This window comes from Aythya ferina (assembly GCF_964211825.1).
Source record: "Aythya ferina genome assembly, chromosome: 3".
Classification (NCBI taxonomy): Eukaryota; Metazoa; Chordata; class Aves; order Anseriformes; family Anatidae; genus Aythya; species Aythya ferina.
This window is the reverse complement of record NC_140298.1, coordinates 80,718,057-80,736,974: the sequence shown is the minus strand read 5'-3', so window position 1 is coordinate 80,736,974 and position 18,918 is coordinate 80,718,057. Positions and strand designations below refer to the sequence as shown.

The window sequence follows — 18,918 nt, the reverse complement described above, 5'->3', positions numbered from 1 at the left end:
ATTACTCCTTGTCCTATCCCTACACTCCCTGACAAAGAGATCCTTCCCAGCTTTCCTGTAGGCCCTCTTTAGGCACTGGAAGGCTGCTATGAGGTCTACATGTAGCCTTCTCTGCTCTCAGCTGAGCAACCCCAACTCCCTCAGCCTGTCTTCACAGAAGAGGTCTTCCAGCCCTTTGATCACCTTGTAGCCTTCCTCTGGACTTCCTCTAATACCTCCATGTATTTCTTGTGGTAGGGGCCCTAGAGCTGAACACAGAAGCTTATATTGCAAAATATATTTTTTTTGGTTAAAACACAAACAACCTGAAATGTACATACAATAGTATAACTTAAAAAAATTTATACAATATAATAAGTGAAATAGTATAATATACGATAAATATATCTTACTTGTTAGAAGGTATGTTTAGTGGGCAAGCACACAGCTGACAGTCTTCAGCTGTCCCTTTAGTAGGATCACCATAGAAACCAGGAAGACATCTATCACAATACAAACCACCTGTGTTGTGTTTGCAGTCCTGAATAGAAGATGAAAAGTACAAATTCACAATTAGAGAATATTCACAATTAGACAAAGACCTTGAAGGTCATTTATCTAACCTATCTTCTCAACTGGATTGTAAGAAGTCTGCAAGGTATATTCTGATTTTCTGTTGTTAGTTGAGAACTGGTTCTAGAGACTAATATAATAATATAATAACAATTGGTGCTTTACACACAGTAGGTATTTATGCTCTCTTAGGTAAGTTTTATTTCTGTAAAACATAAAGAAATGTTCTAAAATACAGTTGCCACAGTATTGCTTTAGCTTGCTTAAATAAAAGTAGCATTCAGAGAATCACAAAACAGGTTTAGTATTGCAGTCTTACAACAGCCTGATTTTTTTTTTTTAAATTTTTTTTTACAAACAGTTTTCAGGTGCTGATCTCAGAATTACAGCTTAGACAATATACCTTATAAAAATAGATTATTATATTTCACATTTAAGTGCTTTAACTCATTTTAAAAGGTATATGGCTAGCAGCATACTAAATATATTTGAGTAGACTACTAAATACTCTAAATGTGAAGAGTAGTAAAGGCTTAACTGTTTAATTAATACTTGTTTGTCTAGCAAACAATACAGACTATATTTTATGGGTAGAAACAAGGACAAGTACATTGTATATAGGGCCTTACTCATCAGTAGCTTTTCCTGCATGTGACTGGCCTTCATAATACAAGATAGTCTGAGACAGATATGAAAAATCCAATGCCTTAAAGTGGCAGCAGTAGGTCTCTATTTCTGTATATATACTTTGACGTGATCTCAAACTAAATGATTTTTTTTTTTTTTTTTTTGGCAGAAAGGAAAGTGATCCTCTGAGAACTGGCTTCCCATGCTGACTTCTAACAACAACTGCTTCGTAAATTTGCTTCATAAGTTTTAAAGAAAAATTATCCCTTCTACTATTCTTCTTCACCACATAGGATTAAAGATCCTAAATAGTTTGGTAGAATACATCACAGGCTCAGTAAATTACTTCTCTGGCATGGTTTTGTTTTCTTCCCTCCACGTTTTAGCACACTGGATTATTCCTTTGAATGTTATTTGCTACAAGGTGGCCAAGTGCAGCCCTTATAAAGCATGAAAACAGAGAAAGAAGCAGAAACAATTTTGAGAGTAAAATTACATCTCCGTGTGCTTGGGTATAGATTGAAAAAGCATGTGACAACTCAAAAAGGCCAATGTGAAAGCCATGAGATAAATTTTTATTTAATGGGGAACGTTCTGATCAGATTTAGATAATGCATAAGGCTCCAGATCAATTCTAGAATTTGTTTCACCCTTAATATTTCCTTAAGGTGCTCCTTCAGCATTATTGATTTGTGTAAATATTTCCAAACTCCTGATCTTATTAAAGCAATTTTAAAGTATTCTTCAAAATATTTCTATAGTTTACTGTAAATCATGTATATGGTACTGATTGACCTTTAACATCATTACTACACAAAATACATAATATATCCTTAATAAAGGATAAAGATAATGGCACTACTTTAAAGAACACTGATTTATTTTATTTTATTTTCTGCAGGATTTTCCAAGATTACAATGAAGTTTTTTGCATTGTGCTCTGCAGAGCTGGTGCTATACATTTGGGTAGCTGAATAAGCCCAATACCGTTTTCAGTCATAAGCACACTGAAGTCAGAAGTATCTGTCTCCAGAAATGTTGTTTACTTCTAAAGGGTGCATTCTTATTGCTTGTGTGTATACAATCAACATATCTTTGAAATGAAAGCATTAGTCACCATATTAAATTTTCACATATTTGGTAGACTGTTAATGCCAACTATTGAGACCCCCTAGTCAAACAAAATTATGGCTTTAGGACCTTCAGCTGGGCTAAATTCTACTCCATTAGGTCATTTAAGTCTACTTGATTGTTACTTCAAGTGCTAATATACAAAAATAATCTACAGGCCATACTTAAAAAGGAACAAGAACATTAAGATATGCTTTTAAAAGATGTGACAAAAATAATTTCAATGTTACAAAAGAAAAATCCTTTACAATTCATCTTTTTTAAAGTATTATGTCAAATTATTTGTACTTTTCCTGAAAAATAATGGATTCTTCTTTTGTGTTATGTTTAGATTTAAATGCCCTCGGAAATAACTTTATGGAGTTCATATTCTTAAAAAAAGTTTATGTCAAAGATGATATTAAATTGAGGGGAGCTAAGACACACTTAAAGCTTACAGATTGGTATTTGCAGCTGCTTCTTTTTTAAGTTTAAACAACAACAACAACAACAACAAAACACAAAAACCCTTCCATCTTCTGAGAAAACAATTCACATTATGAAGAGCTGACCTTCTTCTCTTTGAATAATTTTCTAAAAATATAACTCTAGTACATTTCCATGTACTAATTCTCCTTAATCCAGTTCTCTATATCTACTTATTTCCTAACTGTAACTATAAATTAAAAACAAACAAACAAACAAAAAAAAAAACGGAACAAAACACTCATACAGTGCCAAAATCTGAGCATATGTTGTACTGTGTATATATTAGCGTTGGGCTGAGAAATAACAATCTTGTGTGGTCCTACTTTTCTGCCTGAGCTGGTCTCAGTTTTACTGGACAAAGAACAAGAATTATATAGTACATGGATGTGAATGGATGTGACATACTTTGCCTGTTCCTTTCAGTGATGCATTAAATTTTACGTACATTTGCCAAATTTCTAGATCACTTTAAGTACTGAAATATTTGAATTATTAGCCCTTCTGAAGACATTATCAATACTCATGAATTTTTTTTTTTTTTTTTATATCAATTGGTTGAATCTCAATTTGAAACATGTAAAATATACAGCCATGGTTTTAAGCATGATCCAGTTTGAGTAATATCTAATTACACTGATATTATTTCCTTAAAAGGTGCTTAAGCCTGTGAAATCTTAATTTCATGTTTGTATGAACATTCATGGTTTTTTTGTGTGTGTCATGAGACTGGCTGTAAAGAAGATTATGATCAGCTGTCCTTAACTTGCCCAGTACATTATATACATGTTCCCTTGGAAATACAGTTGGTTCTAACCCATTGATTCATTGGTTTTGGTGAAATCAATGGTCTGTTCCATAGACCCTTAGATTTTTATGACCAGGAACTAGTTTATTCTCATATGTTTATGTCATCAAATTACAGTGACTAGATCCCAAATTACTTTGAATGCATCAATTTTCTGGACCTCTTTTATATCCAAATACCAACAAACTTCACTGAGACAACCTGAGAATAGAACACTAAGATAAACTTAGAATAAACCAGACTGTGAATTTTATTTTCTTTAAAAAAAACTTATGCATGAATCAGACCTTCTTGCATAAAGATTTTGTTACTGATGTCCTGGAGTGCATTTTCCACCCCTTCCTATTGAGCTGGCTCTCATTTTGGAAGAAAGCAAGTGGACATCTGTGCACCTAGTGTCAGGGAAGACTATGTTCACTGAAAACCTTCTCTGCTTAGCTGGGTCTGCATGTGAAAGTATGACTGTAGAGAGAAACATTCTCAATAGAAGCCTGGTGATAAAATTAACTTTAATCACGGAGTATGACTGAGTCCAACACAGCGCTTTGGCATATTGCTGCTCTATCTCAGGTTATATCTATCATGGATATCAGGGAAGATACTAGTTAAAGAAAATGAAAACATATGCCCATGTGCCTATTTTGGTATATTTCTTAGTCATCTAGGGCAGAAAATTTTATTCTCTCTTTGAGAGCATGAACATGCTCTTCTAGCATTTTCAAACCACTGTAATGTCTAGATTTCATGACCAATTCCCTTTTCTGGTGTTACAAACGCAATCAAGAGCAATTCTCAGGCTTTATATTTTCACCTGTGGTATATCCTGTACTGCATTTAGCTGAGGATCCATCATTATGTTACTGTGTAAATGAAAATGTCACTCCTGTGATGAAATCTGTCAAAAGCACAACATGTCAAATACCTCTGACACCAGCCTCCATCTACATGCTACATGCTGTTTATACACAAAGATAGAAAATACAAAATGGATGCAACTGGGACTGCCCTCTTAGAAATTTCAGCACCTCTTTAAGGGGAGGAAAGATCTGTTTTTTCTGGGCTTACTAGTGGGAAAGTAACATTGCCATGAATGAAATATTGAAATGTTTTTGCTGTTCACAAGGATTAGATTTAACCAGCCTCATATAGCTGCCATAAATGTGTGTATGTAAAATTACAAAAGAATATTTCTGTATGCTAGAACTTGCCCTATGTACCAAAGCAGTTATGTATTATCACAATGGTAACGAGAACGATATATCATGCAGCTCTCTATATGGCTGCTGTGGGGATCAAAGGCCTTTGCAGGTTACTGCAAGATAGGCATTAAAATAAGCTTTTTATACAGACCTATGTCGAAGCAGATGATTTGAGCTTTTATCATGAGTCAAAAACATATTTCAGTTGCTTTTCAACTACATTTCAAAGCTAAGGAAGAGTAAAAAAGTATCATATCAGTAAATTAGGTGCCTAAATTGTCTGTTGTATTACTGGAAAAACACCATGAATAATAATAAGGAGGCCAAAAGGCTGTGTAAACCTCAATAGAACGAATGCCTTTGATGTGAAACATTTCTCTTTTTCAGCATTCAGACTTCTCTCTTTTTCACTTCAAAAGGCTTATGATCCAAATTGAATAGCAGCATTTAATAGCCTGCATGGATACTAACCAATCTAACTTCATTTACAGTATTTTCAAAGTAAGCTGCAAAAAAAAAAAAAAAAAAAAAACAGAACTAGTTTTAAGCTCCCTGTGCTCCTATTCTTTACAGGATGATCTAGTATAAGCTCGGGCAGAGCATAAGAAATACAGAATACTTGATAACACACATAAAGTACATTTTCAGCAGGTTATTTTCCACTTCCGCCTCAGTGCTGTTGTGAATGCACCAGCACCCTTTGAAACATCGAAAGGGGGAACTCTGCTATCTCAGTCAGTAGTAGCTAACAAGCAGCTGAAAAGTGCAAAAGCACCACAGTATGCAACTCTACAGCCTTCTTTCACATCCAGGCTGGTGTTAGAGAGAAAAATAGACAGAGAACTTGTGTAAGGGCTAAAACTTGAAGGCACCAAAGCAAGTGGCCTCAGAATTCCATCTGACTATGCACCACTAAGCAAAACAGTCAACAGTTACAACAGGATTCTCACTCTCCTTTCTTTTCTGTTAACTGATTTTATCCCACACTGATGTTATAGAGATCAGAGCTGGAGGCTACAGTCATTAATGTAATAAATTCTATCTTTGTCAAGAAAGACAAATCCCTATTACCCTAGTGATGATAAATATTTTCATTGCATATAAATGAAAGATTTAAAACATGACTGTCATGTCATACACATTTTTTGTCCTAGGCACTTCTTTACGGCTTACAGTATAATTAAATTGAGAATCATTTTAAGCTTCTATTCATGAAAAAGCAATTTGAAGAATTCACTGATCCAGACATTAAAGATGTCTTGTTTTGTACAGCAATGCAATTAAACATCTTGTATGGGGAAAACAGGAAGACCAGCAATAATTCTAAATGCCAAATTACATTGAAAAAAAGCCTGAATTTTCATTTTGGACTTTTCCCAGCTGCTTTTTCTTAAGGAAATAAAAGGGAACATTTAGAAACATGCACAATACCAAGTCTGCTTGAAATTCTGTAGGGAAATGAGAGTATGATATCCCACTAAACTGGCAAGAGCTCAAATTGTGTTTCTGCAAGACTAATGAAATGAGAAATGTTGTTTCAAGCTTCATGCCATATCAGACCATGTAAAACTAAAATGCCCTTGAGTTAATCTGAACAGTCTATTCAGCATAATTCCCCAATTCCAAAAGGCTACTGAATGGGCTGGAAATAGTGGTGTACTGGTATATTTGCTGTGGATAATACCAGATTTAATTGCTGAATTATTAGGTAACTCCTAATAAAATCTCCATATCCTATAAGAAAAATAAGTTTATTTACCTAAATCACATACTTTTATTATTTTATTTTATTATTATTTTCTAATTATATTTTATTAAGTATTTCTTCAAGGTTAGCAGGAATTTAGATGAGGGAAGCCATAAATAATATCTCCATATCATACTAGAACAAAATTTACAGTTATCTGCTACATTCTATAAAATGTAGTATAAAACACTGCAGAAGACTGGAGTGGGAGAAAATTCTTGCATGGAAGAATATTTGTCACATATATTTGAATGTTTGTTGTTTTCTACATGCCATATACTATTGATTCTATTTCAAAACATAAATCCTATGTAAATAAAAAACTATATTTTGTTTAACTGTAGAAGAAACCATATCTTGGTATGAGGGGATCCTTAACTTCAGCAACAGTTCAGCATTAAGATGTTTTTTTCTCCTCAACTATTCCAGGTCTCAGAGGCGGCTAATTCAATTGCACTTCCATACTGAAATTATGAATGATCATGTTCATTAGGTTTCCCTTATAATGACACTTACCAGGCATTCTCCTGTGATATCATCACACATTTCTGCATGACCAAAGCATGTACATGGTGTGCAGACTCCACCAAAAATTGTGCCATTCACACGTCTGTGTTGAGGCCAACAATACTGCAAGGTAGATAACACATCAGGTAAACAGTTAAACAACTTGTCTGAACAGATAAAAGAATGTGATTTTGTAAAATATAGTTGCATTTGATACAGGCACACAAAAATACATGCATGTCAAATGAATAAAAAAACACCAACATTTCTCTAGAAATCTGTTCTTCCTGGTGCTGTAGCGTTGCACTGACCTTAGCATTATTTGTAGGTGTGAGATTAGAGGAAGCCTTAACTTGATTATTCTTCTGAAATGGTAAAATAAAGCAGAGGAATGAAGAATTGAAATATGACAGCATCAAAGCAAGAGGTACAGACTGAAAAAAAAAAAAAAAAAAAGCCAGAAGGCAAAATATTGAAGGAGAGAGAAGGAAGAAAGAAAACCCCAAAACAACAACAACAAAATTTCTGAGCAGCTCAGCTGCAAAGAGCAATTAAAACATCATTTAGTCTTTTCTGTTTGTAGTCTAATAAATGGCTACACTGAAATAAAGCACAGGCTAAAAACAAAGCTACCCTTTTATTTACAAATTGTGTTGCTTAAATATAAAGCCCAATCATTTTCCTTTAAGAAGGTGCACTTTATATTTTTTATTTTTTTATTTTTTTATTTGTTATTTTTTAATTTTTATTTAATTTTTATTTATTTTTTATTTATTGTTTATTTTTTTTAATGTTAAATTCAAATCAGTATCTAATCCATGGATAGGTTTTTCTTAGGCAAGGTGACATCATACAACAGTGATTTATCAGTGAAAATTCAGCTATTCCATTTCTTCATAATACGATGTCAGGTAACAGTCTTCCTTACTATATATATCAAAAATGGCTTTATAGTTTTTGCTAACTACTTTTCCTCTGTTCATGTGATACTAGAATTTTGCATAATGGAAAAAAGTGCATAACATAGTGTTGACCTTCAGAAACACCTAGTAAATACTAGAGAAAGTAGCTTTGCAGTGATAGAATACTGAAAGTATCAGCTAATAAAGAAAATCCACCCTTCACCACTTTCTCCAAGAGGAAACAAGGAGATTCTCATTTTTAAAAATAAAGACAATGCCCATTTTTGTCTAATTACTGCAAAATGTGTGATTTGTAGATTAATTGAAAAGACTTCTAAAAAGAATATTTTCCTTTTCCTTTTTGTCCCCCCCCTCCCTTTTTTTTCATTCTTGGTTGCGTTCCTAGCAAAACAAATTCTAGAAATTAAATTTTAGAGTTATAAAATCCAGAAAAGGAAAATAGGTTAGCAGAAAATGTTCTACTTTTTTCTTCTGTGACATTAGATGCAACTCCCTGTTTCTGTATAAATCTACTGTAATCTTTTTCAGTGATTCTGCAAAGAATCATGCACAGATAAACATAATATTGCACTAGATAGGACTCCAGAAGTCTCTAATTCTAAAAGGCTTAGACATGGAATGTCAACAAAAAAAATGAAAACAGACCTAAAATAAAAGTTTACAGATTGAGATCTTAAGAAAAGAAATGATGTCACATTTAAAAGACAGGAAAGTTCTGAATTCTCTGATGATCTAACCATTCTGACCATCAGAGTGGTGCAAGTTAAACAAAATTTCTTCCACAGGGAAAGCAAAAGAGTTGATAGAAAGGGAATAAATCTAGTAGAGAGGAGCAATTAGACATAAGGATTTTGACAAATAAAGGTCAGAAGATTCACATGAGTAGAACAAAGTAAATACCACAAATGCTTTCCACCAGTATTTGAAATTTAAAATTTTATCTGCTTTACCTAAGCTCATGTAATTATGTGTACAGTTCTTGGACGTACTAGCAAAAACATAACAAATTTATTTGAACAGAATCTTGTAGAAAATGAGTTCAAAAATTGTGCAATGGAACATTATCACAAGAGACAGCTTATTTTAAATGTATTGGTTGTTTTTTGAAGACTGATCATGCCAAAACTTTCATATCAATAAAATAATGGTTGTTTTTAGTGCTGCAGCAACTATGCCAGATACCACAATATTATAACACAGGCAACAACATTACATTACATTTTAACAAACATACATTACATTTTAAGAAGAGAAGATGAAAATGAAAACCCGCATAAAGTCAATAAAAATAAAACTGTGCTAGGCTGAAACTGGAAGAACCAAAGTGGTGGAAAAGGACAACAGTGTTCAGAAGAAAAAAAAATACAGTATTCTAAATAATCCCACATCTTCAGTTTATCATTGCGTATTCTCAGTTGCTAGTTTCCCTGCAAATCTGAAACTTCGCTTTTAATTTTTTTTTTTGTCCATGTTATAAAAAGCAAACCATCTACTCACAACAAAAAATATTTCCACATTTTCATCTATCAAGCATAACTGTTCCACATATATCATGAACCTCAGCTACAAAAGACTCATGAGAAATTAATTCAGTGAATAAAGGCATAGAAATGAAAAATTTTAACTGTCTTGATCTCCTAAAATAAGACAGCTTTGTCAAATGACATTTCTGAGCCGTTCAAAAGTACTCTGAAACTCAGTAAGTATGCTTAGGCAAAAGTCTATCACGTCTTTTTGGTCTTCATTCTTGGGAGGAAACCCAACATAGGGAGGTAGGGAATACAATTTTTTTAGTTCAATAGGTCTGCAATAGCAAGCAGTCAGGGCAGGCACTGAAGAGTGTTCATACTCACCACTGCAGAGACATTGAATTTGCAGCTATCTTCCTATGTTCCTTCTAATTGGGTATATGACCTTAAACATGTATCACACTTTAGGAACTGTTTTGAATTGGACAGAAGGCTTAGCACGAAATAAAAAAATCATAGAATCATTTAGTTTGGAAAGCTAAACCGCAAGATCATCAAGTCCAACACAATGTCAGACAGAGAATTTCAGCAACACGAGGCCAGGAATTCTACCCATGCCCTACAGCTTCTACAGCAAAAATAGATATTGAACTGTCTGCAGACAGAGCCTTACATTTGTTTTCTTGCAAATCACAGCTAAGTCTTAACTGAGGTGAAAAATGGACAAGTCCAAAAAAAAGTGTGAAGCACAATGACTGTGTCCAGCTTTTTATCTCAAATAGTTAAACAGACAATGGTTAGACTTCAAATTGATTTCTCACCCACAGTAGGCAATATTCTCTTATTTTTTTCCTGTCTGTACCACTTTGGAAGTGCTACGAATATCCATTAATTGCTTCCGGTCTTCTTTCTAGATTAGTTTATCTAGCCCCAGCAAGAAGCAAACGCATTTGGCATGAAACTACACTCTAGGCCCTAAATATCACATATAGGCATTGAAGATTTTAAAGAAAAAGAGAGTTGACAAGCAAATGCCTAGAGTGCCTGTGTAAATGGCATACCGTTTGTAGTTTTGTGAAGCAGAGCATCTTGGTGTTTGAAGCTATTTCCTCAAAGGCAGATCTTTTGAAGATTACCCAAGCTATTCATATATGAGCTAGTTAATCTTACATGTATTTGTATGAACATATTGTGTGCCAGCTAATGACTCCGTGGGAAAGTGTGCATTTTCTGAGTATGTGTATATGTCATTATCTGTAATGGGACCAAACTAAAGGGAAACAATCCTCACGGGAACACACACATAATCCTCAAGGACTCCAAAGTCCTGGGGGAAAAAAATGAGGAAACTCAACCGCATTACCTCAGGTAATTTGTTCCAACTTTGTTGTGCACAGGATGCATAACCGCCACTCTCCTAATTTTAGGAGAATCAATTGGCTGAAGTCCAATTGATTCAGCTGGATCCGCTGAAATGCAAATACTGTTCACATTTCCTTTTGTTAAGCAAAATATCGTCTTTTCACAACCACAGAGGTGTAAAACTCCAGATTCCAAATATTATCAAATGTAATGAACTACTACCTAGAAATAAAGGCAATTAGACAAGCTATACCAAATTTATAACAGCAATGGACAGTTCTCTTATGACTTTCTATCAACACAGCGATACTGGTTGCTTATAATAATCACAGTTTAACACAATTGACCTAGTCTGCATCATGACACTCACCTCACATGAGGTACCATCATACCCTGGGGGACAGTCACATAACTCCACTGCGGATGCCGTCTTTCTCCCAGCTGAAGAGTGGTCAGCAGCTTCAATGCTAACACCATCTAGTCTGGATGTAACAGAAATTAAACTGTTAACACATAGAATTAGGCAGAAATATATGTGTAGCTGGATGCAACAGTGTATACTGACATTATTTAGCTTGCTTGCTTTTTTTTTTTCTGTTTAAAAATAAGGAGGTTTTCATAGTCATCTATTTCTTTCTGAACTACGTCTGTAGGCTTGTTACTATTTTTGTCCATCATGTGAGGGAGACTATGGTCAGACATACATTGATAAAAATAGATAAAAATTTCTCACAGCACTGTATCAGGAGAAGGAAGACTATTCCTGTCCAGCAAGCCGCATGTTCCAACTTGCATTACAACTGTATATAGAGAGAACTTGACACCAAGCAATGTGTTCAAAATTTATAAACCATTACTCCAAAATATTACATTACTAAAATATTACATTACTTATCTTTGGTTATCAGATATTTTTATTCTGGAGAGCTGGCCTCTGTAAAAAAGATTTCAGCTCTGTCCATAAGGGTCTAAGTGTTATGTACATGAAAGAAAACCTTCTACCATATATATTAGTTTTCCCAATGACAAAGAAGGGACAGATGGAAAAATGTCTGCTCAACGCACCATCAAGAATCAGAAGACAAAAAGGAATTATAGAAAGTATTATTTATCTTCAAATTTTTATAGCCTAACAAGGATATCACCAGTATTTATAGTAGTAGCAATTAGTCGTAAAACTAGTAACTTCCATTATATAACTTTAGGAAAAGGAAGATGGGAAAACCAAGCCAAAAAGTTTTTAAAAATAAAAAAATCTTTATTTGAAAAATAAATGCTAGAATTCACTTGTTTAGACAAAAAGTAAACATGAAATTTATTAAAAAAAAAAAAAAAGTATTATTAGAGACACAAAAATTTTTGATAAGCTTACAGGTAATATGAGTCAGCAATGACTGAGTTATTAGCCAGAAATGTGCCCTTGTGGCCAAGAAGGCCAATGGTATCCTGGGGTGCATTCAGAAGAGTGTTGCCAGCAGGTTGAGGGAGGCAATCCTCCGCCTCTGCCCACACGTGGAGTATTGTGTCTAGTTCTGGGCTCCCCAGTACAAGAGGGACATGGATCTACTGGAGCAAGTCCAGTGGAGGGTTACTAAGATGATGAGGGGATAGGAGCATCTGTCACGTAAGAGGCTGAGAGATCTGGGCCTGTTCAGCCTGGACAGGAGAAGGCTGAGAGGGGATCTCATCAATGTGTACAAATATCTGAAGGGAGGGTGTCAGAAGGATGGGGCCAGACTCTTTCCAGTGGTGCCTGGCAACAGTACAAGAGGCAACAGGCACAAACTGAAGCACAGAAAGTTCCAGATGAATAAGAAGAAACAGTTCTTTACTGTGAGGGTGACAGAGCACTGACACAGGTTGCCCAGAGAGGTTGTGGAGTTCCTGGTTGTGTTCCTTCCCTGGAGATATTCAAAACCTGCCTGGATGCCATCTTGCTACATGACAGGGGGACTCCCATAGGGGGATGCCATCTTGCTTGGCAGGGGGATTGGACTAGGTATCTCCAGAGGTCCCTTCAAACCTCATCCATTCTGTGATTCTGTAACATGCAAGCCAGATGTAGTTTACCTCAACTACTATGCATCTGAGGAAACAAATCGGGATTTGAAGATTTAATTCTTATAATAATTAAGAAAGAACATTAGGGCATTATGGCAATCACTTGCCATTTTCACTCACCAATCTTAATGGAATGTTTGATTACTAGAGCTTCCTGAAAAGCTTCTGAATTCTCTTTCCACAGAAAATACGTTTCTATCATGACATGCATTTTGTTAAAAAATAATCCATTTTCTTTGAAAAATGTAAAACAAACTATTTTTCTCCATACTAAGGCATTAATCTTTTGGCTGCCAAAAAAAGCTGAAAGTTATTTGAATAACCTTGGCTAAGAAAATATCCAAGAAAAATATTTCATTGTAATGGGGGCAAAAAAGGTTAAGACAGGATATCTTCCTACTCAGTTTTATGCATACTGTCAATAAGACAGGCATGAAAATACATGAGGGGAAAAAAAAAAAAAAAGAAAAAAAAAGAGAGAAAAAAGTAAGACTTTGAAATTAGGACAGGAGCTTCAGAAAAACAGAAATGTTGCCATGACTGGGTATGCAACTGGGCTTTGGAGGGACTGCCATTGAAGATTATGCAGTTAGAAACTTTAATCTAATCTGTTAATACCAGAACCTCTGTAAAAAGGTTCTTGAAACTATTTTGAGAGAATAATGCCTGTTCCTATCCAGGTCTTCAGTCAGATCTCTCTCACTTTTCAGTATTTCCCCTTCGCTCCATTACTGCATGCTTATTTTTCAATTGTCCTGTTGAGCTTTCCTTACAATAAGTTAATACATCTTTGGGATATTAGATATGAATAGTGATGATTTTTAAAGAAAACAAAAACAAAACTAATAATGTAAGGAGAAAAATATGTAAATGAAGAACCAAACAGCCAGTAAAAGGCCAAGTTTTACCTATCCTTTGAACTACAGCTACTAGTCCCTCTCAGCACTAAGTAACGGATCTTGGAACAAAGAGAAGCATTTACACACAGAAACAATCCAACCAGTATTATCCCACATTTGTATTCACTGAATTGTTCCAATTTTCATTAGGTTCTGCTATTCACTAAATGGGATTTTAATGTGTTCAACAGCTTTTAGCATTAACAGTTACTCATTGAAGAAAGCTGCAGTGATTTTTTTTCTCCCATTTTGATGTTGCAATTTCGATTCCTCGATGCCATTCTGCATTCATTAAAATACATAATGCTGGCAGTAATGGGGCACTAGATCCTGGAGATGCATGAACAATTTGAGATTCGACATCAAGACCAAATATTTAAGCTGACTGTTACTGTCAGCAGGCAACTGTTGACTTCTAAAAACAAACAAGATTAAAAGGGAAGGGGACGTTTCAGGCGGTATCAGCATAGTTTACTGTCTGCTATGCCAGGCATCTGAATCACATTAGCTACATAAGGCACATGAAGTACTGACCCAATCATTGCTCATTTGTCTTGAAGCCAACTCTGTATAAGAAGGTAAACCCTCTGCCTTTCCTTCCATCTTGCTGCTTACATCTAGCACCAATTCTACACACAGCTGCAAACAACCCATTGTCTTTAGGACCACTTCTACCGTAATTCCCAATGGCCATCAGAGCATCTACAATATTTAGATTATTGGCCACTTTGCATATTAAACCTAAAGAAACAGTGCTACTAAGCTTTCTTTGAAGCACAAACTAACAATATTACATTAAACAACACAATACAAGAGATCTGTCTTTTCCTGGCCTGTTGTTTCTACCACAGATGGACTCAATTGCAACAGTTTGGAAGATCTGTCAAGTTTGAGCAGGATTACTCAATTTAAACCCAGAAACTGTAGTCACTTTCAAATTGATTGCTACATTTCTGTGTTCACATTTTTTATCCTACTTGATCATCTAAATGAAAGCCCACCCATTCGAGGAAGCTGCCTAATTATGCCATAGAATGATAACAATATGACCAACAAAATGTTCTCTAAACATGTTGAAGTCTAACTCACCACTACTGCACCAATATTGTTTAATAACTATTTGAAAATGCTGCTATTTAGCTAATGTTTTTAGTGTGTTAAACTAAACAAAGATGAAAAGAATAATAACTAACTTAAAGCTCTTGCTAACTTGAGAAAACTCCATTGAATTCTCAGGTTTCTTCCTACAGAACTGCAAGAAAGTTGCTTAGTCTTACAGTGCCTCCATTCTGGTACAGAATTATAACAGCAGTACTTATTCTAAGCACAGATTATAACAACACCCTTGGAAATCCTTACAAATATATGTATGCTTCATTATACACTTTGAAAACTTTCAGTATGTAAATGAACAGGTTGCTAAATAAAGCAATCTCAAATTAGTGCGTTGCATAGTTCTGCTGATGATTCGAGGAGGAAATTGTCATCCCTGAAGCTATAATAACACTGTAATATTTCTGTCTCTCTGCCGGACCCTCTTTATTCTCTCAGAGGAATATCCAGCTGTCCACCAGACATACCAGTTTGTTTGTGTTTTTTTTTTTTTTTTTTTTTTTAAATGGGGGTGGAGGGGGAGGAGGAAACTGTTCATATCATCTTATCTACTGAAGTTTAGTTCTATCTTATTTCTTTGGCAAAAATGACCTCCTCTGAAGCCCGTCAACAGTAGTCATTAATGAGCCTAAAATATCACAAAATTTTCTCTTCATAGAATCTGGACAGTAATCCCAAACCCTGCAGTAGTAAGGGGACAGTAGTGAGAAAACAGTTGTTTTTCATGGTCTTAGAGTTATCAGCACATCTTTTTGCGTAGTATGTTTTAGCATGAGTTAAAATCAAACGAACAATAAAGAAATCAGTGCGGGGACATACCCTGAAGATCAGCAATATGCCTACAAAAACAAATCATAAATTTGGCTGGATGACAGTGGGTGATGTTACTGCTATATTATGTGACTTAGAGCATGCACCGTTATGCAAAGGTTTAACTCCACCCAATAAATCCCACCCTGACTGGATTCCTTCAGTGAAATCAAAGATGAAAAATCCAATTCATTTCATTGTGACTAGAATTTCATGCCCTATCTTTTGTCCCATTTCACTGCAATGAGCACATCCTGACAGCAATCAATAAAAAAATCTTTTCACTTGAGAGCACACTGTTTTCAGAATCTTCTGGTTATGCTAATGGTAATCAATGTAATACAGTTACCATTGCATTCTTCTCTGATAAACAAACAAACAAACAAACAAACAAAAACATTGGACTGGGGACTGCTAGAGATTATCAATAATGTAAAACCACCTATAATCAGCAAGGTACTCCTCAAAATTACTTCAGTACTTTCTCCAGCCCCTTTTTAAATCATTGTCTTTAAGGGACCAGCACTCCTAACTGTAATGTCACTACATCTAGAAGATGGTGGCCACTAATCTGCAAAACATAAATTATATGTAAGTCCTGGAGCTCATCGTATGAAGAATATTTCCAAGACATGCTTTTGGAAGGTTACATATAACACATTCCAAAGGCTGAGTATGAACCCGTTTGACTGTCTGTGAACACCAGAGTGGGAAAGTTCTGTGATACGGAAACAAGGGATTGCAAGAGTTTGGGCTGATGACCAAATGAGCAAATTAGGAATCAGTTTGGCTCAAATTCAAGATACCCACGATTCACAAATTTATTTATAGAGATGTAATGCACAACAATAAACCACAGAAAGAGAAAGAGATTCAAAGAAACGTATTCTTTTTGCAGTGAAAAAAATATATACTGACAAAGTTCAAATCAGAAAACTGTGTGCTGTTAAGAAAACTGTCTTTCAATTTAGGATGTATTTTAATTACCTAAGTATACAAATGATTGTTGGATTGCTTAAGAAATTTCACAGTAGCAAAAATGGTATGTATACTTTCAACAAATAATCACTAAAGTACTATGAGCTCCCTCCATTCCAAACTGGATCACACCACTGAATCAAGTGATGTCTATATTAGAGAACATTTCAGGTTTCATGACTTGTGAGTAGAAAGCCATTACGTAATCAATTTTGTTGCACATAATAAATAAATAAATAAATAAATAAATAAATTAATTAATTAATTAATTAAAACCCACTACCACCACCACCAACAAAAAAAAAACGCCCACAACCATTCAACCATTATTTATACCACTTAGCTATTAATGTATAGACAAGAGTGAAATTACACAGTATCATGACAGAGGCCGTCTTTTAGTCTACCTGGAGAATTTGCTTGTGCACTTGTGAGAATTTTAAATGTAATATGAGCTTTATAACCATGCTGCAGCCACTAAGATAGAACTGTGTCATCTCATATAACATCTTTCATTTTATCAAAAGGCTCAGAAGAGTTCATATGAAATGGCTCTAAGCAGTCCAAGCAGCAATCTGACATAAACCAAAGGAAAGACTCTGGGATTAGCCAGTTCTGTGTGCAGTACTCGTTAAAAAGGAAAAAACTCCCCTCTAGCTGTTTTATCAGTTTAGAGACTTGGAATATTCACTGGTTCACCGTTAATGTGGCACTGTATGTTCATTAAATAGGGAAAACAAAACATAAGCAATATATCATTTCTTAACTGAACATGTCATAACTGCATTACATAATTTACCATATATATGGGAATTACAGTTTTCACAAAATCATCATATTTATGGAACTGTCTGTCATTCATGTTTTAACAGTCCATCTGATTTCATTCTCTTGCAAGGCTTACTCTTCCTGTTGCCTCCTCGCCTCCTCCCTATCCAAAATGAAAAAAAAAATACTATCTGCTTGAACATGTAAATAAATGTTATTAATTTCATGATAATAAATTAAAGGCTGTTTAAATTACATCAACTTGGTTCTCTGAAGAGAGGAATTTTGAGAAGTTGCCTGTAACAAATTGACACGTTTCCCACATTTACCTGTAGATGGCATTCATCCCATAGCTGTATGTGGCTCTTATGAGGATCCTCTTTATGTTTGCAAGGATAGTCATGAACTCCCTCCTGCTGACTGGCACATCAGTGCCATGCACAAGGAAGGATTCTGGTTTCAGCACAATTTCTTCAGTGTGCACTTCAGAAGGCTGCAGGTGAATCCCCTCTTTTGGAGTGCTGATTTTCAAGTCACGTCCCTAGACAGAGCCATAAGAGAGTATGATTTACATACAAAAAAAATGTTAGAAAAAAATCTCTTATTACTGCAGCCAGTTGGGGTACAGGATTTATGAAATAATATATTTTAAAAGAATAATAAATATCGGCAATAATATTAATCTTTCATAAACTGAAATGGGCTTGCCTGATAAAGTAGAAAGTCAATGCAAATGCATACAATCCTGAGCAGCACAGAACAGGTGTGCCGAAAGAATAGGAAAGGATTAACTCAGCCAACCACAAAGAATACTGTTTTATAAGCTATTGCAATATTGTTGGATGGTCCTTTAGATGCAGGAGATTTTAGTTCTCTGAACCATGATGACTTTCTGATACTAAAAATTAGCTGAAGATACATGCACCCTACAGTTTTGTGTTCTCAACCAGGCTTCACATTGAACATCTGAAGAAGCAGGCAATTTTCTTACTTTAAAAAATATATATTTTTATTTATTTATTTTTTTATTTTTGGTGGCTGAAAATATAATCACTTTACCTCTATGATGACATCAGATTGGACCATCAATTGAGCTCTGTCTTCTTGTTTTGTGAAGTCATAGGAGACTGTAAATTTCAGAAGTCCTCCAGCAGCTGTCACCTGTGGAGAAACAAACAAACAAACAAACAAACAAACAAACAAAAAAAACAGGAAAAATGCAATTAAGTAAATTTTAAAAGGTCTTAACCATTCAGGAGAAATTTCCTCCGGTGACAGCATTTCCAGAAAATAGACATTTAGTGTTGCAAAACTATATGCAGATACCTGGGGATTACAGTCCTATGGACCATTCCCTTCTTGTTCAAGTGTCTAGAAATCATGCTCAGTCAGTTTTCTTCTGTGCCTATTGAAGGCTCCAAATTCCCTAGACACACAGACTAACAAAGTAATCAGAAAGAGCCCTGAAATCTATGTAAATTTCCACTTGATACTGACAT

General features: G+C 34.9%; 1 protein-coding gene and 1 long non-coding RNA gene across 12 annotated transcripts in view; one reads left to right on the top strand and one right to left on the bottom strand.

The window, feature by feature from the left end:
- LAMA2 (laminin subunit alpha 2) overlaps positions 1–18,918 on the bottom strand; it is a 376,777-nt gene that overhangs the window by 155,327 nt on the left and 202,532 nt on the right. For all 11 annotated transcript variants that reach the window (XM_084516212.1, XM_084516216.1, XM_084516217.1 and 8 more), the window contains exons 13-17: positions 18,479–18,580; positions 17,749–17,960; positions 11,161–11,272; positions 7,046–7,159; positions 393–520 (exon numbers count right to left, since the gene is read on the bottom strand). In XM_084516212.1, coding sequence (XP_084372338.1) covers positions 393–520; positions 7,046–7,159; positions 11,161–11,272; positions 17,749–17,960; positions 18,479–18,580 — 668 coding nt within the window. The remainder of the gene's footprint in view (positions 1–392; positions 521–7,045; positions 7,160–11,160; positions 11,273–17,748; positions 17,961–18,478; positions 18,581–18,918) is intronic.
- On the top strand, positions 575–1,524 carry LOC311435357. Its single transcript, XR_014692074.1, has 2 exons — positions 575–637; positions 1,349–1,524. It is a non-coding gene; the product is annotated as an uncharacterized lncRNA (long non-coding RNA).